This window comes from Aythya fuligula, chromosome 2 (assembly GCF_009819795.1).
Source record: "Aythya fuligula isolate bAytFul2 chromosome 2, bAytFul2.pri, whole genome shotgun sequence".
Classification (NCBI taxonomy): Eukaryota; Metazoa; Chordata; class Aves; order Anseriformes; family Anatidae; genus Aythya; species Aythya fuligula.
Window position 1 is genome coordinate 81,091,501 of NC_045560.1, and position 26,059 is coordinate 81,117,559.

General features: G+C 43.5%; 1 protein-coding gene across 1 annotated transcript in view; it reads left to right on the forward strand.

The window, feature by feature from the left end:
- The window catches only part of GMDS (GDP-mannose 4,6-dehydratase), a 403,977-nt gene extending 380,021 nt beyond the window's left edge, over positions 1-23,956 (forward strand). Inside the window, exons 10-11 of the mRNA XM_032182378.1 lie at positions 22,494-22,562; positions 22,971-23,956. Coding sequence (XP_032038269.1) covers positions 22,494-22,562; positions 22,971-23,033 — 132 coding nt within the window. The 3' untranslated portion in view covers positions 23,034-23,956. The remainder of the gene's footprint in view (positions 1-22,493; positions 22,563-22,970) is intronic.
- Positions 23,957-26,059: the final 2,103 nt, after the last annotated feature.

Consider the following 26,059-nt stretch of genomic DNA (forward strand, 5'->3'; position numbering starts at 1 on the left):
CAATATCTATCAACTGTACACACTTTCAGATAATAAGTAACATTTCAACTCTGCCTAGGGTCTGTTTTATGAAGAACAGTATTGAACTAATTACAACTTCAGGTCAATAACGTATCTTTTCTTGGTACCACTTAATCAGTATTGCCTGCTGTCTTTTGCTGTTGTGATACTACGGCTCTTTGGCTTGTTGATATACTCTAAGTATATGCATTTCACACACTCCAATGGCTTTGTATCACCATAGCATATTTCATTAGCTAATGAAGACAGAAGCCAGGCAATTTATTTTCATTATGTATGCAGTTAATGTTCAGTCAACCTGAAAAGTGAAACAGAAATATGCTAAAACATGCTTGTATCATTTTATTACTTTGATTATATCTCTGTGCATGTCTGTATCCTCATGTGACTCTGATTGAGGGTGTATTTCTTCTTTCTCTCATGTAAATGTACCTGTAGTCTGCTAAACGGAAGACCTGTTGATCTGTGATTTATTTTTATTTTTTTAATCTGACAAGAAATTATATCAATATAAACTATTTTAAGGACTTTTAAAAGCTAATCTGTGTCACAAAGTGTCTTTACATGTAATTTTGAATCAGTTTTAGGGAAGCAAGTTGGTACAGTGATTAACTGCTAAAGCTCATGAAACTGTAAGATCAGACTACAATTTATCTGAAACACCTGGAAGTCCTACAGTCGTATTCTCATATCTGAAATCACACCAGCACCTAGACCTGTTGTGGTCATGCTGTTCAGCTCCAGATCTGCAGCACGCCATGTCAGACCCACCTGGCTGTGTGAGGGTGACAAAGCAAAATCCACTTGTCTTGTATGTGCTTGACTTTGGAGAAAGATGTAAAGAGGCGTGTCTTACAAGCAAGTCATGTCAGCAAAACAAAGCTGGGTCCTCACATTCTTAAAAGCCTAATTTTAAAATCACACTTAAACAGACATCTTAGCATTTACTTTTATTAGGTGTACTTGTGGTGTTTGATGAAACATTTATTCCCTGTCCATGACTGGTTGTGTCATGTCTTGCTGTATCAGATAACAATGCTATTCACAGCAACAGGGGCTTCATGCTGTGTGCCTCTCCAAGGATTTAGCAGTGGACACCCACGATGAAGCTGCAGTTTTCTCTCCAGACCATGTGCAATATTCCATTAGCATAGTAGGTGTTCTTTGTAATGATTTCAGCAAATGCAAGGTGCGGTCAGAATCGTCCTTGCACCAGCATGGAGAACGCAATCCCCAGTTGCTAGCAGATGAAATACGACTCTCTTAATCAAAGAGATCCACTGCACATCTATTTCAAATCTGACATATAATTTAAAGCTGTGCATCTGCTGTTTGTGACCACAGTGCCATTTGGCATGTTTGGGTTTCAACACAATAAAACGGCTTCAATCGAAAGGGAAGTGTTTCTTTTCCACTTCACATGGAAGCAGTGATGCCATGGATATCCTTCAGCCTAGTAGAAAACAGGCCCGATTTATCTAAAACAACTCAAGATAAAATACAGCCAGTTGGCATCGCATGTCATATCTTCCCAAGCACAATAAGTTTTAAAGAGAATAGGCCAGATTCCTTCCTCGTGTAGCTCCATAGAAACCCGCTGGTTTGGTTCGGCAGATAGCCAAATATAAACACTGTTACAGAAAAGGTTCGTTTGGAATCGAACGTGGAAAACTTTGGAGTTAGGAAGATATCTGAAAATATTTGCTCAGTGGAATTAAGACATTTAAAATACTTGGCTAGATTCGCCTTCGGGTTTATACTAGTTCCAGTGTAAACCTTGTGGTAGATCAGAGCCACAGATACCCAGATGGTGCAAGTGACAAAGGGGAAAAGGGACCATAGTCCAGTTTGCTTCAGAGATCTGCCTGAAGATGACCCCCAAAGCTGGGCACACTCACTAGGAAGATGAAGAGACTGTGGGGTGAGCCTTTCCTTCAGGAGATGCTACCTTTTGGAAAATGCATGGACCTTGACTGAGAATTAAAGCTTCAGTGATCAGAGCCTCCAGCTTCCATCTACTAGTAATTCCTCCCTGAAAATAGGTTTCCTTAAAGGTTTTGGGTGTCTATTTTATTCCAGTTCACATTTGAATGATGCAATGGCAGGAGACACCCTAGGGTGTTACCATACTTTGAGAGGTGACTTCAAGGCCAGCAACACTCCCTGCATGCAACACTATCTTGCAGCATTGTCTCATACCTTTGTTCTCTATTGCTTAAATATTTGGAGGGGCCTGTCATGCTTTGTCATTGCACTTCAGCCTTCTGGAGAGCGTGGAAGGCAGATTTCTAGTGCTGAGTGGAATAGTTCAGAACTTGACAGCGTTTCAAAAAATTTTCACCCTTGATTTGTCCAGACCAAGGCATTTAGCGGGACGTACTAAAAGCTCCGCACACTTTTCGTAACCAATTATGTTGTACCTCCCCATAATGTATGATTTATTTGGATTCGTCGCTGGTTCAAACTGCATTTTAGGAACTCAGGGAAGCAGATGCTAATTTTTAGACCAATATAAACCACTAGGAGCTCTCTTAAAGGAAGAGCTGCCAAAAATTATGATCAGGTTCCTATGGTTCTTGGCATAGAGAAAGCTGCTCAGATTTGGTTCCCATTAGTTATTTAGCATTTTAGTACTTTTGTTGCTTCTGTTGCTTCATTCAACTAATTGCCAGGATCTTGAAAACTTATTCCATGGGGACAAATACTATATTATTTTTTTCAAGCACTGTTAAATCAGTGGGAGTTAATTGTACGCAATGCTATAATAGCAGTTGAAGTAATGTGATATTATGTTTATGCCTCTGTTAAAAATATGCCAGTGGCCAAGCTATGTCAAAATGATACCGTGATTCTTCAGTCACCAGTGAGAAAGTAATCATAGGCTCCAATTTGTTTGAGCATTGTTCCCACACACACACTCCCCCACTCATCAGTGCTACTTATTAAACGCTGCCTTCTTTTTGGCTGCCAGCAGTGAAAAGTAGAAATGCCTCCTCACATGGGTGCCCATTTCAAACACTTCCTTGGCCTAAGTATTTCAGATGTTTGCAGATCCTTTTTTGTAAACTCTATCAGTCATAATGCATAAGGACAGCAACAATCTTGGTGATAGCCAAAGCATGCTTTTTCAGGTCTAGGCCTTAACAAAAGTGTAGTAAGCTATAAAAACGCACACTGACCTTTCAGTATCATGAATAATAGCAAGCCAGCTGTGAAGCAGAGGGGTCAGCAGCCATATATTCATTACCTTTGACTTCAAACTGCTTTGCAGAGATGTATCACCAAGCCTCTCACTCAGCTCTTCGCTGCTGTGCAACATCTACACTAAAATTTTAAATTTCCATTATATAAATTTTAACAGAAACCAGGGTTCTCTTACAACAGGGTTGAAATCCCTGAGACCTGGCATAAGAATGGATTTTTCTCCGAGGTTCAGAGTAACCCCTGAGTCATGCAGCAGATGGATCCAGTTAGCTCCAATTAAAATATGAGGAGAACATTGGGCTGGCTTGGCAGACAGATACTGCTGCAGGGGTGGGAAGAGAGCCTTCAAGGAGAAAGAGTAGGAGTAAACCCCAGCACAGAATCTCATCGTACTGAAATGTATGTTTTGTTATTGAAACTAACCATCGTGGAAAAAAGATTTTGAATTTTGTGCTAAGAGAAACATGAGTGGCCCTCCCCAGCTGCAGGTATCAGGTAATTTCCTGATTTAAAAAAGATACAAATCTATTTCCATTTGCTTGGGGATTGTTAGAGAGTACCCCCACTTACATAATGCATTTCTTGATCTTGTACGTTTAGATCTGTTTTTCAGAGGTTAACTTTACAAATATGAATTTTTTAATGGAAATGTTTCTTAACTTGAAATAGCAATGCCTCATCCAAAGGACAAAATAGCAGCCCTATTAGATAACCTGAAGATTTTAGACACACAGAAGGAACATTTGCATGCATTTTACTTATTTTCTGTGGTTACAGGTGAGATATTCGTTGCTTTTTTTTTTTTTTTTTTTTTTTCAAAACAGGGGAAGGAAGTTGTTTCACTTGTTTTCTCTATTTTATTCTGCAGTTTAGGCCCTACTTTATCCCCCTAGTGTGTTTGTTTCCATCTAACAAGTACTTTATAGCATGATCTAGGTCTTGATGATGGGGATAGTGTTTACACACAATCAAGCAGGTGTTAAAGCTCCTTTCATCACACTAATGACACATAAGCATCTAAAGGATCTTCAGTGAGAACACCTATCCAGCAACAAGGAGCCATCCCATTTGTTTTGTAAGTGCAGTCCCTATTCCTGCATATTTTATTTTTATGGATCCAAACCACAGCACCTCATCATTTCATTTTTGTTTCTCTTCCTCTGTGCTGTTCCCCAATATCTGTACAAGGGCAAGATGCCAAAGAAAAAGGCTCAGCACCTTTATTTCCATTTCTTGCTCCTCAGCATAAAATAGTTTGGTGATTTAGCAGACACATAGGCACAAATGACTTTGCAGACAAGAAATCTGCCACCTAGGAGTACCCTTAGGAGCTGGCTGTATTTACCAGAATCATTAGAAAAGACAAAATACATTTGTGCAACTGAGCAAAATGCAGTGGGAGTTTGGTGCTCAGCCAAGGGTGCATGAGATCACCAGCCTCATCGATGGCCAGCCTGGACCCCCATCAGCCTGGGCAGAAGGAAGGTTTTAGGTGCAGGCTACGCAGTTCTTCTCAGCTGCCAGTTGGGAGGAAGGGTGAGATTTGGGGTGAAGGCCTGGTCAGACTGCCGTAACTGCAGTGGGGGAGGTCTGGATGTAAAATAAGATACTTAAGGGTCTGTTCCCATGGTGCATTAAGAAAGTGGGAGCTTGACACGGCCTGATGAATTTGAGCTGGCAAAACACATTTCTTTATAACTCTCCTACCCCAGGCTGGTCCACTCATAATTTTCTGAAGTAATTGTTGTTTATACTGAAGTCTTCCATGTTTGGTCTTTCTCCAAAGGAAAATTTCATTGTCAGGTTTTAGCAGAAACCCTGCTGCTGCTGCTTCTCCTTGGGTGGGCACATGTAGGGAAGAAGGACCTTTATAAAACATCTGAATTTTATCATCCAGTTAAAAAAAAAAAAAAAAATCTGAAGTCTGGTGCTTGGAATGAATGAAAGCCTTTACTAGTACCAAGCACAATTGAGCTTTTCCAGGGCAATGTGAGGTATATATTGCTTTAACCCATTTCATCAAGGTCAAGAATGAAGTAACTCAATGTCCTGGCTGGTTACAGAAATTCTGTTCCTCCACACAGAACTGATTTGAATATTGAGCTATGGTTCAGTGTTGTTGATTTCAACATGTGATGGATCAACCCCACAATTTAGGAGCAACCTCAATTGTCCAGAGAACTTGCAAGCCCTCCTGGCAGAGTTGTGCAAGAGCAGAGGGTTAGTTTGTTTTGCTTTGTTTAATGGGGTTGTAACCTTGCCAAGCAAAGAGGCAAACTACACATCAATAAGCATGACTTTTTTGAATTGTAGGGCTCTACTGAGATCACAACAATCTTCAAGAACAGATCTCTTTAAAATTTTCTTTGGGTAATGTGTCTTTTTGGGGTGTTGAATTACAACATAGCTCATATTTCCATTATATAGTCTTAGATAAATCAGGAATTTGACTTGAGGCTTGCTCTGCAACTTTGGAAAAAAAAAAATCACCTTTTTGCCTGCCTTTAGGAGGACAAGAATTAGAAATGGCCTGACAACAAATACTATGCAAAGATAAGAAATTACTGTTGTTACTACAGAAAGATGGAACTATATGAGTTACTACAAATACTTATTTTTATTGCTATTATTATTGAATTAGTAGTTGTGGAGATCTGTAACGTTAGAGGAAATAGAGGACTGAAAAGGAAGAGGAAGGTGTCAGACAATTAAGCATCTTTATGGCCCAGTCCAAGAAAAATATTCAATAAAGTCATATTGGTGGTGGTATGGTAATCTTCCTGGTAGCAAAACTGGAGGTAATTCTGCTATCATTTCTCATTCTTATTAGTATCTACTATTGCATAAATAGCAATCCAAAAGTGCCCTGAGTCAGTTCATACCCAAAGCAAACATGAGTATCCTTCTTGAAAGCATTCCAGATGTAACCAGGGTCGTAAAACAAAATAGAAAGTTGATGGTTTTATTGTGATGCACGTTACAGTCAAGTAGTTATCTGATGGATCATCTGCTTTTTATGATCTGCGATGAGAAATATAGCTGTCATATGAGGAATAGATTTCTCATCATAAAACTTACCTCTGTAATTTCAGCACCTGAATAAGTGCTGCCTCAGGTGCTGATTGTGCTAGTAAACACTGTCTGAAGAGTGATTTCCCCATCTGTTTCTCCTCCTTCCATTCAAATGTGAAGTTTGGCAACAAGTGTTTTTCTGCAGTTTCCTTTCCTTCAGCAGCTGCTGCTCTTAGAGATCTCATGAGGAGGCTGCCATTGGGTAGCTGGTGATGCAGGAGTTCAGCTGGGGAAAGAGAAGGCTTTGAAAGGTATGTAGGTCGGTATTTCTGTAGATAGCAGGTAAAGCAATCTCTCTTCGGGAAGTTGCCACTCTGGTGGAGCAAAGTATCTCAAGTCACTGCTGCCATTGGAAGGGGCAGAATTCAAGCACATCACAATAATGCGGCTTTCCAGTGTAATTAGTGAGAGAGGAGCTCCTAGCTTGTATAGATTTTGTATCTCTGCCTTGGTTAGGCTCTTAACTCGGCATCTCGGTTAGAATTCTAAAATTACAGCTTTCAAAGCCCTAGTGCCATATTTATATACACCGTTTTCTTCATGGGAGAATATAAGGTACACATTTGAGGGCAGAGATCAAAACATTAGGTCCCCAGAAAGCTGCAGTGGTTTCACCACTGTCCGTAAGATTTCTTCTGTATAAATTGCTTGGATGTTAAAAGCAAGGAAACCTCCTCACCTAATGTGATGATTGAACCACGGGAACAAATTTTCCTCTCGGATTTGTGTTGCAGACCCCCTATGTTTGGGAGAGGTTATACATTCAGAGTGCTGACAGACACTATTACACGTTAAGCTTTATTCACCCTGGTTCTGCTGGCCACCAAAAGCTCTGTGCGTCTCTGAATCCCTCCGCCTTTGGCGCTTCTGCTGGTGAGACTCCCAGCTGGGGTGCGGTTTAGCTAAAATGGGTGCTTTTCACCAAAATAATAAATTATGCCTATACTACTGTCTGAAGAGTGTGGATCTGGAGCCAATTTAGTGAGCATAAGTTACAATTGACTTTGGAAGTAATAACTTACACTTTGAGCTTCCTTAGATGTATAGCCAAGGAGCTGTCTGACTGCAAGTGTTTTTACACATCTTTCAGCTAAATTAGAAATCCAAGTGCAAAACTTAATGCTCAGAGATATCTTGGAGATCTGTGACCGTCCCAGAAAGACTTGGGTCCATAAACCAGCCAGAGGGTCTCCTGCTTTCATATACATTCTTCCCCACATGTGGCATATTGGTAAATAGTAAAAGGAGTTTATTATAGCTGAATTAATGAATCTGAGGATAATTTGCCCCCAGTTCTGGCAAGCAAACTATGCTGGAAAGCTTGAGAGTGGAAGGAGCCAACTTAACTGAACACCTTCTCCAGAGATGGGACCAGAGATTGAAGTATATATATTCATGTGTGAGAAAGGTAGAAAAGCCTTAGGAGAGAAGAAAACAAGGTTTTCAGTGGGCTGGGGAGTGGGAAGGCAAGGGTAAAGCCTTCAAGGCTGGAGAAGAAAGCAATGGTGAGAAAGGAAAAAGGTGTAGTAGAAAAAAATCAAAGGGAAGATTTAAAGAGTCACGAACTGCAGATGCTGAGAATATCAAGGAATACAGTCCAAGGAGGAATGAAGCTTCGTAGGCCTCTCATGTTATATGTTCATGCTGAGAAAGAAGAGCTTAATCCAAACCTTGACATAAAGGAGAGAACCTGCTGTTGTGTTTAGTGATCTTTACATTAAGCTAGTGAAAACAAGAGTGAATAATGGAAGTATTATGAAGAACAGGAAAAAGGGCAGGTTTAGACTGCTAAATTCATTTCTTGCTATTATCGAATTTGTGAGTTTATCCTGTCAGGATGGTACCAGCAGTGATGATGGACATTACAAAGCTAGGGTGTATATAGCCCACTCAGCCACTGCTTGGCCAGGATCCTGTTGATTTCAGTGAGAGTTTACCTGAGAACATGGAAGTGCCTCCTCACCAGAAATAGAAATCCCAAGCCATGGTGTTCTGCTAGATAGCTTCAGCAGGTGTATTGAACTGCTGGCATGCTTTTAGTACGCCTATCGTACATCTTTAGTACATCTCTGACACAGTAAGCTCAACACTTTTTATCTTAAATATAGAAAGTGAAACATTAGATTTATGGGATAAGAGCTTTATTTCAGAGAGGTGCTGAAGCTTGCGTGAAAACACAGAGCTTAAGGCACTCACCTGAGCAAAAATTACCCAATGAGAACAAGAACCACCTCTAAATGTGCTTTTAATATGTGGATTTGAATGTATTAAACATTAGGTATGATGTTGCTCTTATTTTTCTTCTTATGTAGACAGGCACGAGTCTTCCCTACATTGTATTCATTATACTTTGTCTAATTCATTTCCATGCAAAACAGACCAAGTAAGGGTAAATTGAGTTGGTTGCACCTTTTGGTTAGATACATAAGTAACTATTCAGGATGCAAAGCAGCTGAAAATTATGCCCTTACCTAATATTTGCATGCCTGCTGAAGGCATGAAGGACGTGAAGGATAACACATTTCACACAGATCCTACAGAATAACAATTGCAGATGGCAAATGCCCCGTTAACTTGTGTAGCTGGTCGTTTTCCTGTGCAATTACAAGAATCCCATGCTTAGTTCCAGTAAAAATGTGTACAAAAAAAGGTTGCAGCAAGATGGTTAAGATTTTTAATAGCATAGTCCAACCTCTCAGTCTTCTCTGCTGTGTGGTTTTATGCAGTTTTTGTAACAGAACTGAGGTAGGCATGAGCTGGTTGTTGACTATTCTAGCCAAAGCAGGCATACATGCACATGGACTGGTGGGGCTGCAGGACTGCAGAATTTTTGCACTGACCTGCATATGGTTTAAAAACCAAATTTGATGAAGTGAACTAATGTGCCAGAAGTGCAATACTGCACCCATTGACCAGCTGTAGCACGTGGTCTGAGTAAGCAACAAGCAGCTTCTGAAATTTTGCGTTTACAGTACACACATCTAGAATTAGCAATGTCATAGGGAAGAGTGAATCTTTGCCATAGGCGATTAAAAATCAGGCTGCAGTACTTCAGAGAATACTTAATTGGTGTTTCTCTGTTTTGCATATCGCTTTTCTCATCAGTTCTAATACCTTTTTTTTTTTTCTTCCTCTATAAACTTCTTTGCCTTAAAGGACTCGTGAAGGAAATAATTAAAAGGTACACAGAGGAAAACTGTCTGAGCAGGAGGGGCAGAAATCCAAGGTGGTTTAGGGAGGTGCCCCAAACACTCTTTTGGATTATTATTAATTTTTTTCTTACTATTATTTTATGATGTTGCTTATGTTTAATTACTCGTGTTTTCCTAACCCGTGTGACAGGCATAATTTGAAAAGCAATAGTAATGATCAAGCTGAGGAAGTGCCAGCTGCTGCCTACGTGCTCAAGCAAGCATAGAGCAGGCAGTGTCAGGAGATGGTGCCGTCTCTTGATTAGATCTGAACTTCTTTTTCATGTTGATGAAAATGATCCTGACTGTTATTATTTAAATACAAATGATGCCAAAAGGTGCTAGAAAAAGTCAGAGCTCTCTCTGTTCGCTGCCTGCAAGGAATAGTAAGTTCATGGGACTTTGCTGCAGTATACTCTATTAAAACGTGTAATGTTTAGTATAAAAAGGTACAGTTGGTTTATTTGGGTCTTCTTAGTGGAAACTGCTAGGCAGCCCATCTAGATCAGTATCATCCTTCTTTTATATCAGTGAACAATGTCAGTCTTTACATTTTCAAAACAAACCTCGAGGCCACAGAAATAAATAGCTTTCCTGCCAAACACTGTGTGCCAGGGTATTGCAAGTCTCATTTAGAATCCATAGTATCATTTTGGTTTGGGATTTTCTGGTTACTAAAGCTTGCGGTTGTTTCCTGTTTCAGTTGCATGGTAAAGCAGCAAGATGCTGGAGGCAACACTGCTGAACAGGATGTCATCAGAATGTGAAGTCTTTTTGGGTAGTTCTAATAGTACACAGAGAACACGTTATTAATTTGTGTAAATCTTGGTAATAGTTTGTAAAGTGTTGAGCATCTGCCGTGATATGTTTGAAGGCTTTCATACTTCTTTTTCAAAAATTGCATTGGATGATGCATTTCTAAAAGGTTTTTGATGGCCTGATGTCTTTTGGAGTGAAAATGGAATCAGGAAAAATGGAAAAAATACTGCTGTAGGCTGTGGCACCAGTGTGCTGCAGGGTCCTGCCTTGCAAGTCAGAGTGAATCCTTGAATGACAGTGAAGTAAAATGAATTTTTGTTTATTCTCTGTTGCCAAACTTTGCAGTCCTGTCATGAATATTATATTACCCTTTTTTTTGTTTGTTTTCATAGAACAGGAAGTTCTGGTGTCCCATGATTGCACAGAGATCTCAGCTTTTTGACATGTTAAGTTTTTGCTCTGATGTAGTATGTGAAGAGAAAATCTTTTGGAAAGCTATTTCTATTTAGTCTTTAGAGCACAGAAGGCAAGTAAACCAGTAAACTCTTGAGTCCTGTTACACCCAGGTCAGTAATAGACCTGGGTGTAACAGGACTCCTTGGTGTAATAGGCCTCCAAGGTGTTGGGTCAGGTCCCCAAATCTTAATGCCTCCCAGCTTTGTAAAGGGGGAGGTAGCAGTGTTTTCTCACCATTGTAATGTCATTATGATTGTTTAATTGTATAAAATCTGCATCTTTCTTCTCTGCAGGTCCTTCATAGTCATTGTAGTGCTGCTGTAAAACAGTTCTATTTTGTCTTAATGGTATTATGTCCACTTGAAGTCTTGCTCAGGTTACAAGTGGAGTGAAGCTGCCAAGATGTTTATCTGGCTTTCTTCAGCTGCTTTTAAGATTCTCAATAGGTACATGACAATTCTGTCATTCCTGGCTTTATATATTCATATATATTGCCTGTTATGTTGGAATATATCAAAGTAAACCCAGCCCCAAGGTTTATCTTAACCTACGCTGAGAAAGAGCTGTGTGCTGCAGAAGAATTCTAACAGAATATTCAAGGAGGCAGAGTTTGACTTTGATAGATTTTCAGAGAAAGGACTGCCATTTTTGTGTTTGTGCAGCGTATAATGGGACCCTTACCTGGTGTCCCTGTGCTGCCAAAACGTGAATGAAAAATAGGATTGCTTGTCTGAGGTACAGCTCTGTCTTTCGTATTGAAAGTTGGCAATAGACTATTACTGTGTGAATGGTCTCAAGAGACGCTTTCCTTGTAAGGGAATCAAGTGATGGATGAGGCATCTCACATTTTAAACATTACACAGGTGAAAGCACTGGAGTATTCCAGGCCCATGCCCATTGCTGTGTGTCTCTGAGTAGTCTGCTTGTTCTTTAGCAGTGGAACTAACGGGCATTTGGCAAGTAGGGCAGGACCACTAGAAAATGTTAAGTTTTTCCCTTCTGTAATGCTCTCTCATATTTGATTGCTGCAGGGCGAAATAATGAAGAATTTTTTGGTAACAGATCAAAAATTCCTTTCTTGTTTAATTGAAGGTGTTTAAGCTAAGAAGGTCATTGAGAGGACAGATTTAAAGAAGTGGTATTTGCATTTAGTGATGCTTTGGAAAGAAACAGAGCATATTATGCATGCTTTTCAAGTGTATATGGTGAATGCACTGCCAAATCTGTGTAAGTTTATAGGCAACTACTGTGAACTGCAATAGCAATAAACGAATCTGCTTTTTTACCCCTTCTGAAGCTGTCACTGTAAGCTTTAGGAGATCTTTGTGCTTTTTAAAACTTATTTCAACAAAGTTTCTGCTCTGTCAGCAAGCGTCTGCTGTGCTAGTGGTGATATAAATTGTCTTCCAAATCCTGCAGTCTCACTGGGAGGTGATGTATCTTGAGAGTGAAGGAGAGGTGGTGAAGTAAAGCCAGGTTTAAGAAGATGTTTGTGTGGAACAGGAGAATAATCCTCAAAAGAGAAATGGGAGGAGATTGAATGAGAAAAGTTGTAAGAGACACCGAATTAGGATAGAATATCATTCTAAAATGAGAGGAGAAAAATGGGATTTTGCAGAAATATAAAGTAGCCCAAAATGTGAAAGATTTAAAGAACAAGGAAAATGAGAGAAATTAAATGGCCAAGGAAAGGGAAGGACAAAAGAGAACAAAAATGCTTGGCTTATCTCTAAAAGAAGAAAAAAAAATATCTGTATTTATTTTATTTATTTCTTGGAAGATTTTGAGATAGGTTGAATGTTTGTTTTGAGAGAAAGTCAAAGATAGAATAGGAAAAAGTATGATTTTTTTTTTCTAGGCTTTCGTGTGCAGGAAATGTAATAGGAAGTTATTTTTATTAACCAAGATCAGAGAACATGCAACAACAAACTACAAAGAATGTTGTGGAAAAGCTGGTTATTTTTCAAGTCAGACCAGAAGAACCTGTGGCCATTGACCAGTAGGAGCCTAAGGCTCAGATTATTAAGCAGCAAGATCAGTGAGCTGAATGACTATTGGAGACTATGCACCCACTGACTTATATTACAGACAAAAAAAAATCCTGACCACCAAGTAGCTGATGGTTGTAGCCATTCATTAATCACTTGATGGTCTGTTTTGTCTATGTAATCAACACAAAAAGTGGACTTGTTTGATTTTATTTGTGTGAGACCAATTGATTTTATGAAGATACATCCCTCGTTGGAGTCGAGCAGGATTTTTCCAACAAGATAGTCAGGTGACACTGGCCACTATGGAGCCAGAACTGTGAGAGCCTTGTATAGACAGAGGCAAGTGTCTTTGGCAAAGTGTTTTGGGGTTTGTCAGGTGCAGTGTACCCCCTCACTTCAGCATCACCATGATGCTGAGTGTCTTGGGAGGGCTTTGCTACGTTCAGGTTTTGATTTTCAGGTGAATTTTCAAAAGCTGTGAGATGCTATGCTGATACTCAGCCTGCATCCCTAACATACCTGTAAGGGACTGTGAGACGGGGCAGTGGGGAACACAGCATCTGTATTTGCAGCAATAGTGTATTTTGCATCTGTTAAGGAAATATTCACCTGGCTACTTTGCTTGGACTTACCAGTGGCCAGAAATACATTTGTTTATGGACGGGAAGTGCATAAGCCTTTTAATGGGTAAAGAGCGAGTTTGAAGCATTAAATGTGACCTGCTGTGTTGTGCGCCAGTACCTGCAAAGGGTTATTCTTTGTAGTGTCCTACTTGGACTCAGGCACTAAAGCTTTCATCAAAGTAAATCTGATTATTTTGCACATGGTTTTCCTGAAAGGATGTTATGATTTTCTAGATGTTTGGTGGCTGGTGATAAATTAGGCTTTTATGATGTCATGTGAAAGGCCACCGCTTGGACTTCCTTCTCCATCAAGCACACTGGAGAATACATTTGGGACATACTCTGAATCAGAAATTATCCTACCTTGTTTTATTTTAACCCTTTTGTGGGTCATTGCTTGCTTTGTAACTAGAGGTGCTTGAGCAAAGATAGCTTCACTTTTGCAGACAGGAGCCCCGTGGTATCCTGTCTCTTTCCTTGGGTAACAAAGCCTTGGCTCATGAGTTGCCTTTAAACCTTTCAAGGCTTAAATTCTTCCCATATATCGTGTCTTCAAACGGGTTTTCAAATCTGGTGGGTGTTTTAGTGAGAAATTGGAATGTGGTGAGGGGTGGTGGGAAGGTGATGTGCCCCATAAATTAGGTCAGGTTTATGACCATGCAGAGGGAGGCTGTTTCTAGAAAAACAACCAGCAGTAAAGGGCAGTGTGTTGCTGCTTTGCCCAGAGAAGTGACAGCTGCCTTCTTCATCCCTCTTACTGCAAGGGAGGGAGTGTTTACAGCTGGTTTTCAAACAGTGAGAAATGACTAACCATTCTCCACGCTAACTCTTTTGTCCTCGTTAATCCATACTGGGGAGGAAGACAGGAAGTGACAGGTATCCATCCCCTCTCTGTCCTTTTCACCTATAGCCTTACCACAGGCAGCAGGGTGACAGAGGTTCAAACATCAATACAACATGCCAGGGAGGGAGTGTCATCTCTCCTGCCCACCCTGAGTCACAGCCAAGCCTTGAGAGTGGTGAGATGAGCACTGAACATAGGTCAAAGAAAGCAACTGGAAATTAGAGGTGGGTTAGAGTTTTCTGATGACATGCTCTTTAGATGAAAGATGACCTTTTGAGGAAATTAATATTATTATTTGGGGAAAAAAATAATGGCACACCCTTCCAACATTCTTAACATTACAATTTTAATGTTAACAAAGGCCTTGATTTTTTCAGAGATATGAATGTTCTTAGGGTTCGTAAAATCACTAATTTGTCATCTGCAAGATAGAGAAATTCATCCTATGCAGTAGTGATATCCTGCTAATCATAAACCTGCATTCACTAAATTGCTGCTTAATGCTCTAAAGGTACATAGATAAATATCTAGAGGTAGAATAGAAGTCTGCTGTCCTAATGTTTATTGGTTTGTTGCTTATCTTTTGGTATCCAGCTGGCAGTGATCACTAAACCTACTAACAACATATCCGATGTAATTTGTTATAAACGAAGTATTTTTTACTGGAAGCAGAGGAGAGACTAAGCAGCCTTGCAGCATGAATCTGTGGGGTTATCAGTCTTCCTGTTCATCTTGACATGCCTGTCAGTGAAGACAGCTAACCCTAGGGGCCATATTCCATTTCCAGTCAGAAAGGCAGCCGTTACTGCACAATAAACCCAGATGAAGTCTAACAGCTACACGGAGTGATTTCCTGATGTTTGCAGAAAATGCAAAAGTAGGGAGTGATGAGAAAAACAGAGTTGATTAATGAAACTGTGAGAGTTGCATTCATTAATTTGAAAAGGTACCGTGCTTTGGCTTAAACAATAAGAATTGTGTGTAGCAATAAAACCATGTGTGATGAAGGCATGATTATTTTACTCTTCCTCCCAAAAGCATTGTTGGAGTAGAGAACAGGCCGCAGTGAAGCAAGAGGCACCACACTGCAGTTAAACAGTGAACAAAATCAGGGCTCAGAGGTACCAGGAAGAGAAGGAAGCCGTTCTTTTCCTATGCTGCAGCTGATCTCTACCCTCACAGGGTCTTATTTTTACTGATAGGAAGGTCGTGGACTGACGTTCTCTCTGGCCAGGCAGCCTGAAGAAACATGCTCGTATGCAACTTCACCAACACCTCTGCTGGGAAGAGAAAATGTGCAAATGTTTCTAAGCCATGTTGTGCAAAATGCCAGTTATTCGGACAGCTCTTTATCCGTAGGTTAGTCGAAAGCAGTTTGCAGCAGCAGGGTTTTCTCTGCTCTGGGGGAGCACCCCCTGACCTGCCCCATGGGGCTGGTCCTGAAAAACACCCAGAGCCTGGCTTGAGGGATGCCATGGAGCTGCTGATCCCCAGCCGAGCGAGCTCTGCTCTTGATTCAAAGAGAGTTAAATTCAGCACTGGCTTGTGGGGGATATCAGTCTGTAATTCGGGAGGAATTTTATCTGGCTCAAGGGACAGCACTGGCCGAGACGCTTTCTCAGGCTTCACTTGGCAAACAGATAGGCTTGAAGGAGGACTCAGCCCTGCTCGGGTTTTGGCCGTGCAGCTCCGCACCGAGGCGGCGAGGCCCGCACGTGCTCTCCGCGGGCCGCCTGCCGCGGCCCCACGGCCATCAAAGCCACCAGGCCCTGGCCACGAGGCCTCAGCCCCAGGGCCAGCTTGGCTCCATGCGACGCCTTATCAGTGGCCACGGCCCCGGCAGAGCCCAAGCTGGTGGAGCCGAGCGGGGCGTTGCTGCCGGCCGCCTCCCGGCCCCGCCGAGGGACGATGCCGCCGGTTCCCCGCTTCCTGAGCAGGCCAGACGGCTTGCTGTTTTCTTCTCGTCTCTTATCACCCCCCTGTCATTGCCAGAGAGGTCTGGCTTTGCCGCTGCAGTTCGTGCTGATAGGCAGCACTGAAGTGGAAAAGGCGCGGGAGGGAGGGGAGGAAGGGGGCGTAGAGGAGGAGGAGGAGGGAGACATCTCCACCGCCGTTCTTATTGCCCTAATGTTTATTGCCGCTCCGAGCTCATTTGCCTTAACTCTTTGGAAGCGGGTCCCATTAAAGATCATCAAACGATGATAAGATAAAGCTGCTGCTCTAACACCTGTGATTCCTGGTGGAAAAGCAAGGACTGTGCCCGGGTTTTGTTGGCCGTGCTGCTTGTGGTGGCTCCTTATGCGGGCGTGCAGAGGGTCCCGAGGTAAGACCTTACCCCGAAGGTGCCCGGTACTTGCAGCCTGCTGAGGTCCCTCAGAAGTGCAGGTGCTCAGCGCCTCGCAGTGTCAGCCTGGTCCTCTGGTTTTTCTTCTCCCCTCCCTTCCCCCTCGACACGGTTTTATTAAAAACCGGGGCTTTCTGAATAGGGAGGGGATTTGCACATGAAAACACGCTGGGGAGAAAGCATGCCTCTTATTTTAAGTGACATTTTGTTATATGTGAGTTTCAACCTATTGGTTGCTTTTGCCTTTTGCCTTTTCCTGTGGTTCTTTGCAAACAATACTGTCTTTCTGTTAAAGACTGCTGACCCAAGAGTGGAAAGCAGTCTGTTCATGCTGCATTAAAACAAATTTAGATCAGAAACCAAATTCACTGGCATTCCTCTATTCCCCTGGTACCCTGACTGCTCCACAACTTTGCTTTTCTAAGAACAGAGGAAAGAAAAAATGAAAACGGAGCGACACATTATGGCTCTTCTGAAATTCCTGAAGATGTTTACTGTGTTCCTCGTTAGACTCGGGCTTTGCTCATCGATGTGTTTTATCTCCAGTCTCCTCATATTTACTGCGGTGATAGGAGTCACTTGCTTTATAATTACACTGTTTTTTCCTGTTACTATAGATATTATACCAAACACTGCACTTCGCAAAGAAATCGAGCCAGTGCTCTCTGCGCTTGCAGAGTAGGGCCCGCAGCCCAGCAGACACAGTGCTTGTTTCTGGGACTCCTCCTGGGTTTCAGTGCTTGCTCAGCTGAGCCCCGCATCGGATTTTGCACCAGCGAGATGCACATTTACAGGCTCTACAGCTCCCATCTAGTGAGGTCTTGCTACTTTTCCTGAGTGCACTGGGAATAGCTCAGCTGAAGTCGCAGCAACTGCTCTCCAGCTTTGCATCTGCATTGGGACACAGTGTCCTGGGGCCTGGTGGCAAGGACGGGTGGACGCTGGGGGACAGGGGATAAGGGTGACAGCAACAGAGCTGCGTAGGGAGCAGGGCATGCAGTCTCTTGTTGGCAGTGAACGCTGCAGCAAGGCTGTTTCCTGAGCAAGGAGCTGCAGCAAATACCCAAGAATACATATTGACGTTGTTACTGAGGTGTGCTATTGCAGCCCTCATTAAAATTTCCTACCAAAAATGCTCCAAAAGGTGCTTGAAAGAGGGTACTGATCAAATAAAGCTTGATATATGAATTATTGAGATATAATGGTGGAAATGCAACGCTGTAAGCTAATGTCTGATTAAATAGCTATGTTTATTAATTTTTCTGTTAGCAGGACAAGTTAAAGTTTAAAGGCAAGGGTCATAAGAAAGAGACAAGGAAAATAAAAGACAGACGGGGTTTGCAGGAGACTTTGGCCCCTAGACTCTTGAAATCCTTCTTGACAAAACTCCTTGAGCAAGAGTGCAAGACTAAACACGTAAGCCAGAGCCTCCGCTGAGCTGGGTCTGCGCTCCTTACTTGTGGGAGCTCTGCTGTAACAAATCATCTTCCAAGCAGTCTTGCTGATTGTGAATGTAACCCTGGCCACTTTTCAGATGCAGTAAAACTGTTGTGTGCTTAGATCAAGTCTGTTTATTTTTAGAGGTAAAGCCTTGTCTCTGCCGCAGCGAATGGAGCTGGGCACGATTCCATCGCAGGTGTTTTACTGAGGACTTGGTCTGCATTTTATTCTGGTGTAACAGCGAGCAAAGTCTGGCTCTCGGTGCTGGCTAAAACGAAGGACTATTTTAAAGGCAATCAGCTGAGCTGTGGTAATTAAGGAAACCTTGGATTTCTTTCAGGCCACATTATCTCCTTTTTCTCACATTGTCTTGAGGCTTTACATTTTCAGTTAAAGTTAATTGAATGAGACAGTGATGCATTGCACAGTGAAACCAGATCAATCATTGCACGAGTCAAAATAGAAGTAGTGATGACACTCAGAACAAGAGCTTGGGAAATGTGATATTTACATTAAAATATTCTACATTTTTGTCTCAGGGCTTCAAAACCTAATTTTAAAATGCCCTATCACATTGTGTAACAAATTTCTCCCTGCTTACCTGCATGTATTTGTGTCTGTGCATTTGGACAATGAAACTGAATCGTCATAAAATCAGATTTAATAATAACGGGGTATTTTCTACACAGTTAATCAGCCTAACTTACAGAAAAGGTAGAAGAGAAGATAAAATCATGTTGAACAATCTCATTCTTTTCTCTGAGAGACAGTTATAGTGACAGTGGAGTGGATATAAAACCGTAGGAGAGTTTATTGTCATATTCATTGGCAACAGAGAATTTGACTGCTGTCTTTTCCAACTTCCTTCCCTTTAAATATTTACCTGGATGTTTTTCCCAACTCTCAGCTTCCAGGCAAAATTCATCGTTAGTATTCACTTATGTTAACTGTATTTGCATGGAAAATAAGGGATTGTTCCTCCTGAAATCGTTCACTAAGAGCAAAGACTTAATTTTATGTTTGTGACCTGAGTATAATAAAAACAACAGAAAGCCTTAATCAGTGTTTTCAGGTTTGCAAACTCCCAGCACAGTATCTAAATCCTTCATGAAGTCAAAGGGCTTTGTTTTCCTATCAGTACATAAAGCACAATGCTAAGGAAAAAGAAGTTGTCCTGCAGGGATACCAAACACGAAGTGGTGCTGTTTCATCAGGTGCCGTTCCCTCGGACGCAGGGATCCCGGGCAGCCTGGATTCAGCAGCAGCCAGCTGTCTTTCAGGAACAGCCCCCACCCCCCAGAAATCCAGATTTTCTCCAGCAGAAGCTTACCTCTTCTTTCTTTGCGCTCTGATCTGGTTGTACCTCCAGAAACTGAAGCCCTGACACTGAAGAACCAATGCACTTTACGGATCAGCATGCCAGAGGTTTTCTGATGTGTGTATTTCTTTTTTTTTTTTTTTCCTTTTTTCTTTTTTTTGGAAGCCTGACAGATGCATCTCTGGTTTCAGTGAAAGACTTGAATAATATAAACAAGCAGTCATTCTGTTCCAAGAGGAGCTTTTTTTAATATTTTATTGTAATTACCTTATTGTTTTCATATTATGAGCTACTTGTAGAAAAATACAGGAAACATGACTGCAATACAATCCTTTAATCAGGAATAGCTTTGTTCCAGTCTTCATTTCCATTCAGTGCTGAAACTTTGCCTCAAAAGAATACAACTCAACCTTGAATTTAGATGAAATACAGCGTTAATACTGTGGTATTATACAGCATTTTATCTCTGCACTTAGTAACTTCCATAAGAGAACCTTTTAAAAAGTGCATAGGGGTTATTTTGTCCGTAACGCTATTTTCAAGTGAATCTTACTACGAAGCAGTGTTTCCCAAAAGTACATAAACTTCTGCAGGAGAGCCACTTAAAAATCTTTTAACCTGAGTCAGATGGGGAATTTGTATTACCATATATATTAAATCTGGTATCTTTTTTTTTTTTCTTTTACTCACAAATTATGCCAGAATGCATTTTACTGTATCACTCTTAAAGCATGTGAATTTTTTAAGGAAGAACTACAAAAAAAAAAAAAACATTTTTAATACAGAAATGGATTTAATACACTAGTTGTTTGTGTTATCTCTGTGTATAATCCAGCACTGCAAATAACTTTATTACTGATTTGAAATCTCCCCCCAACCTGATTTGCCCCATTCAGCAGCTGAGTGTTTATGTTTTTGAACGAAGGGCTGGAATTAGGTAAAGCCTTTTTTTTTTTTTTTTTTTTTTTTGATACTGTTTTAACAAAAAGCATTTGTCCAAGAAAGCTAAAAGACTGCTCCCAAGCTGTTTGAAAGCAGAATGCAGCTATGTACAGCGGGCAACGCAGCACTTCATTCAACGCAGCTCCTGGTCCACTTCTCAGATGGGAAACCAGCATCCTAAATAGGCTCAGTTTTCAAGAATGTTTTTGGTATGGAGATGGTGGACGTAAAATTATTGCTTACACAGCATTTCTAAAAGTGAAGCTAAGTTTTATGATAGGGCTTTTATGTCTTAAAATGAGGCGGTATTAAAACACAACTTCTAGCTAATGGCTCGAATTAGAACTGAATAAAAGGCAATTGTTTTTTATGCTGAAATTTATTTTAAGAGGGATTTCCTTGTTTCCAGGCACGTACACACACACAGATTTAATGTGAATTTAAGCGAACTCCAGATAAAAGGCATGCCTCCATGAGTACCTCAGGGCCCGATCCAAATTTTATCAAAGTTAGTGGGAGCCTTTCCCATTTCAACTCAGAATTTGCAATCCATATTCACACGACCCTCAGGGGGATCCCTCAGGCTGATGCGGTTTTGCATGCCTTGCCCTCAAATGTCTGCTGCAGTTTCTAAAAACCCATTACAGGGCTGCAGTAGGAAATCATTTAGTCTAATTTAAGGAAATCGCGGCGTTTTTATTTTCACATCATTTTGTTCCGACCCATCCGTTTACTCTTTTCTGAAGGCGCACTGAAATGTTTTCGGCATAAAGGCTGAAGTATTACAAATGCTGCCTGGAACAGCCTCAGCAGACGTGTTTGTTCCACATCCCCTTCTGCAGTGCAATATTTCCTTTGGTGGATTTCCTCTGCTGCTGGAAGCGAGCTGTCTAGCTTTCTGCAGCACAATTACGAAGAAGAATTTCCTACGTTTTACTGCACAGGATGAGGTGATGTTGGAAGTTAGCACGACCTGAACCGCACACGCACAAAAGATAGCGTCTGAAAAATGGAGGCAGCAGCAGCAGCAGCAGCGCGGTGAAAAACCTGCAGCCACAAAGTGCTCGTCAGCCCCGCCGCCAGTCAGAGGGCGAGGAGGGAGAAGCACGGCCCGGGGATCTTTTAGGAAACCCCGCCGTGCTACCAGCGTCAAGTCGAAGGCAAGAGCAGGATTTGGCCTTAGCTCTGTTGTCCTGTAACAAAGCTTGTGTTGTTTTACTCTAGACACAGGCCAATACATTTTTAGTGTTTACTACTCCGGAGAAGTGAAGTGAAGAGAGGTGACATTTTATTAAACTGTCACATACAATTGCAAAAACTAACTGTTAAACCAAAGTACTTGGGTTGTTTCTCAGGAAGATTCGGTCAGTTCCTTTGTTCCTTCAGAGATGCAGAAAAAGGAGTTGTTTTCCTTGCTTAATTTTGTTATTTTTGATGACTACTTGCGGGATTGTTTTGGTGTGGTAGCACTTTTAAGAATAATTAAACAGCGAGGTGGATATGAACAAGCTCTTGGTCTCTGTAACAGTTTCAAGATAATTTACTTTAATTTATGAGAGATTTAGACTATTCTTTCCATGTGGATGCTCAAAGCACTGAAGAAAAAAGATGCAGGCGTTCAAAAGCTGGCTGTTTACTGCCATTGCGTGTGGTTACCCATATTAACAACAGTCTTTCAGCATCGTCTGTCTGTGATCACATTTTTATTTGGAAGAGATTAGTTGTCATATTTGTTCTGTGATTTACGTTATTTAAAGAAGGGGGAGGGGGGGGAGAGGGAGAATTTGGAACAGCTCGTTCAATAGCATGACTAAGAAACACGACAACTTATTACAAAACGTTCACCACCGCAAGGCAGTGAGGCTGGAGCTCAAACCCCGCACACGCAAAAACAAAAGAGTAACTCTTTTGCTCCAAAACAGCCTGGTGAAAGGATGCTGCCTCCTGGTGATTTATAGGCATATGAGCTTCCACTAAAATTGCATCTTAAATATTTTGTCCTCGGAAGGTGGCCGGGCCCGAGAGCCCTTCCAGCCGTGCTCAGCTGGCGGGGATGCGCGTGTGGGCACGGCCGTGCCACACCTTGCCTGATGCCCACCAACCACTGAGCATGATCTGCAAAGGTTTCCCTCATTCTGGAAGCTTTTGCTCGAATTTCATTCCTTGGGACAGGTTATGGCAAAGGGGGGGCTTTGGGCTGGGAACGAGCACCACAGAGGTCAGCCCCGCACAGCGCCAGACAGGGAAGGGGAACGGTTCTCGCAGTGTTTTTCTCTTCTTTTCCACAGGATTTTCTTCAAGGGGATTGTACCAAAGCCAAGCAAAAGCTGAACTGGAAGCCCAGAGTCACATTCGATGTGAGTGGTGTGCTTTGTACCTACCCAGGGGTTCGTGTCCTCCAAGAGCAATCCACTGGGGGGGGGGGGAGTTTTGCTTGGGCACACCTAGAAGCCGCACTGTCGGTGGCCACCCCGGGCTGTTGTTCTTGCTTGGAAGACAGCAGCCACCACAGCAGCGCAGGGCATCCCCCGTGACTCTGCTAACCTGCCCTGGAAAGGGCCCAGCAGGCGTCAGCATTTTAGGAAGGAGTGCGTGCCTCGCGCTGAGGTGCCAGCATGGCAGCACAGGCCGCGACTTGACCCAGCGAGTTTCGGGAGACCCGGCACTCCCGCGGTGCAGCAGGGCAAGCATGCGAGCAAACGTGCTCCTTATCCCCTCCTCATCCTGCCGCGGGGACCCTCACCCACTTTTCTTCCTCCTTGCAGGAGCTCGTGAGGGAGATGGTGGACGCCGACGTGGAGCTCATGAGGAACAACCCCAACGCCTGAGCCCTGCCGGGACCCGTGCTGGGGGCGCACCCCACGGCCAGCACAGCCACCCACACACACCACCGGGGCCAGGGTGGGTGGCCACCCCCCTCAAGGTGGCCTTATTGCTGGCCTGCCTGTGCGTAAAAGCCCGGTTTTGTCCCCCCTCCACCCTCCTGGTGCCTCTGGCCCCACGAATCATCCCAGGGCAGCCCTGCTCCTCCGCACAGGCTGCCTCTGGCACCCGCTGTTAACCAGGGTGGATCCCCCCAGCACTGTACCTGGAGGAGCCACCGGCTGGCAAGCCCACTGATTTCCTTTTTTTAATTAAAACGCGCCTTTTTATTACCTAGGACCTCCAGCACCTTTTTAGTACTTTCTCCCATTTTGAATGACAGAAATACACAAAAGCATCCCCTGCACTGCCCCCCAGCAACAACAGCAGCGACCCTCTGGCGCTAGCATGCGCCCACCATCCCTCTGGCCCTGGCTTCCCCTAGTCTTCCTCTGCTGAACACTCCTTGTTTTTCTTTCCTGCAGCTCACCTCCACCCCAGCGGCCCATTTCCACCACTTGAACTCTGTAAAAAGTTTGGATAACTTGATCTAACTTGCAGTGAAATTGCCTTTTGACCATGCCGAATTAATTCCTAATTGCTGGAATCGCTTTCAAACCAGTCAGAGGGGGCTTGTAAGCATTTTTCAGATCTTCATTTCAGGGTGTGAGTGAGTCACAGAAAGCCTTTTTGTCCAGCACCTTCCTGACCCTGGGGTCTGGGTTTTTCTTTTTTTTTTTTTTTCCCTTTTTTTTTTCCCATCAGTATTTCCCCATTCCCCTTCATCCTCTTCCCGCTTACTATAATTAAACCTCGGATGGGAGCTCGAATGATCTCAAAAGATGGCTTAAGAAATAAAAACAAAATAAATAAAAAAGCTTTAAAAAAATATTAGAAACTTCAAGGTGAGTAAATATTTTTGCACTTTTCGTGCCAAGGTACCCGGGTTATCCAGAGGTCGTCGAGCCCATACATTTCCCGTTGGTTTCGGATCTTCCACCCACCAATTACTCCCATCGTTTTAGCTTTATGCCTCGAAAATGAGCGAAGCCGCTGCCTCGCCGGGCACAGCTGAGCAGAGAGAGAGCCCTTTTTTAGAGAGGGCGAGAGGGGGGAGACGCAGGCTCTCCGAGCGCGTCGCTTTGGGAAGGGGGGCCCCTCTCCGACAAGGAAGGGGCGAGGGCAGAGTTTCGTGATGGACGCGGAGCTGGGGAGGGGACGGGGCTGGGGAGCAGGCTGCGAGGAAGCGGGCTGCCGCGGAGAGAGGGCTCTTTGTGCGCCGTCGCCAGAGGTGCGGTGGAAAATGTGCGAGCTGGCCGCAGACGGGCACGGCGGAGCGCTGCGGGGCTGGGCAGCCGCAGCAACCCCTTCCTTCTGTTCCTCGGGGCTGGCCCGGCAGGGTTTGGGGCGAAAAAGCAGGGAAAAGGGAAACGCAGAGCCCCGTCCATCCGCTTCCTACAGGTGCACCGAGTTTGCGCTCTGGGGCTGTGCTGTGCAAACCCTGCGGGGGTGCTCCCTGCGGTAGGATGCAACTTGGTTGCTGTTGATTTTTTTTTTTAATACCCCCACTCCATGGCACACGTAATTTAAAAAAAAATAATAATAATTTTTCAAAAAAAGCATTAAAAAAGCATAAAGCGCTTTTCTCACCTTTTTTTTTTTTGTTATTTTTGTACAGCTGGGAAGTATTTAGTGCTTGCAGTGATTGCCCGGCCGCTTGCCGCTACCACTGAGCACCAGTTCGCGCATCTCTGCGGAGGACTGGGAACCTTTCCGCAAGCCGCCGGCTTCCCTTCGACCTCAATGGGTTGGGTTTTTTTTGTTTGTTTGTTTTTGTTTTTTTTTTTTTTTGCCTTGGCACCTCCAGCCGTGGAGCGTTCAAGAGAAGCATTTTTGATCTCCCTTTTCGGTCTCCGTGTTGGAGGACGAAAGAGGAAGGGGCTGGGGAGGCAAAATCAGTTCTAGAGCAAGCGGTCCCTCCGTGGCGACTTTGTGTTGGGTGCCTTTGTGCTTCTTTCGTTAAAAAAAAAAAATAATAATAACCGCTCCTGATGCCGACGGGGACAAACAGCGCAGAGTCCCGCTGCTTTTTTAAATTTGGGAAAGAGACGAACTGCTTTTCGGTTCCCCCCTCATCACACACTTTCCTGCGGGATTTTCAGTTCTGCCCACAGCACTGCCCTTCGCAACGAGCACGGAATCGCGTCTTCAAAACGAAATAAAAAATAAAATACATAAATGAGAAGCCACGCGGCGATTTAAGCGGGTGGTGTCCACCCGTGCCATTACCACACCGCTCTCAGGCTCAAGTTCCTTAATTACAATGCGGGTGTCAGGCGTTTTGTGCGCGCAGGTACAGTAAAAAAGCTCATTCCCTCCCTGCTCGTGCTACGTTTGGCCGCCTGCTCCGGGGTCATTACGGCTCCGTTAATTAAAGAGGGCAGCAGCCAACGCAGCCCGGGCCCAGGGGGGGCTCATACCGGCTGCCTGCAGGGGAAAAACGAAGGTTTTATTTGGGGGGGGAGCTGCACCCGGGGCCGGCGGATAAAGAGGAGCCCGGGTCGCCCCTCGACGGCTCGGACGGCGAAGTGGGGGGCGAGGGGAGTCCCCGCAAGGCGGCTGTCGGGGCCGCGCTCCCCGCGTCCCTTGGTGACCCCCCTTCACCCCCGGTGCTTCGCCGGCGGAGCGTCGCCTGCAGACACAACAAAGCCGGAGCAGCGCCGGAGCAGGCAGAGCTCCAACGTTTTGACGGGTGGAAGAAAAACATCAACAGATACCTCGCAATTAGCCGGCGATGGGGGGCTAGGGGAGGCGGGCGGGGGAGAGGTCGCTTCGCAGCGGCGGACGCTAATTGCAACCTTTGCTTTGCTAATGAGCTCGCCCCGCTCCGTGTCTCCCACCCCCCCCCTCCCCTCCGGAGGTTTTTTTTTGGGGGGAGGGGGCGTGGGGAGCAAGCCGTCACTTTTGTGCGAGCAGCAATTCGGCTCTGAAT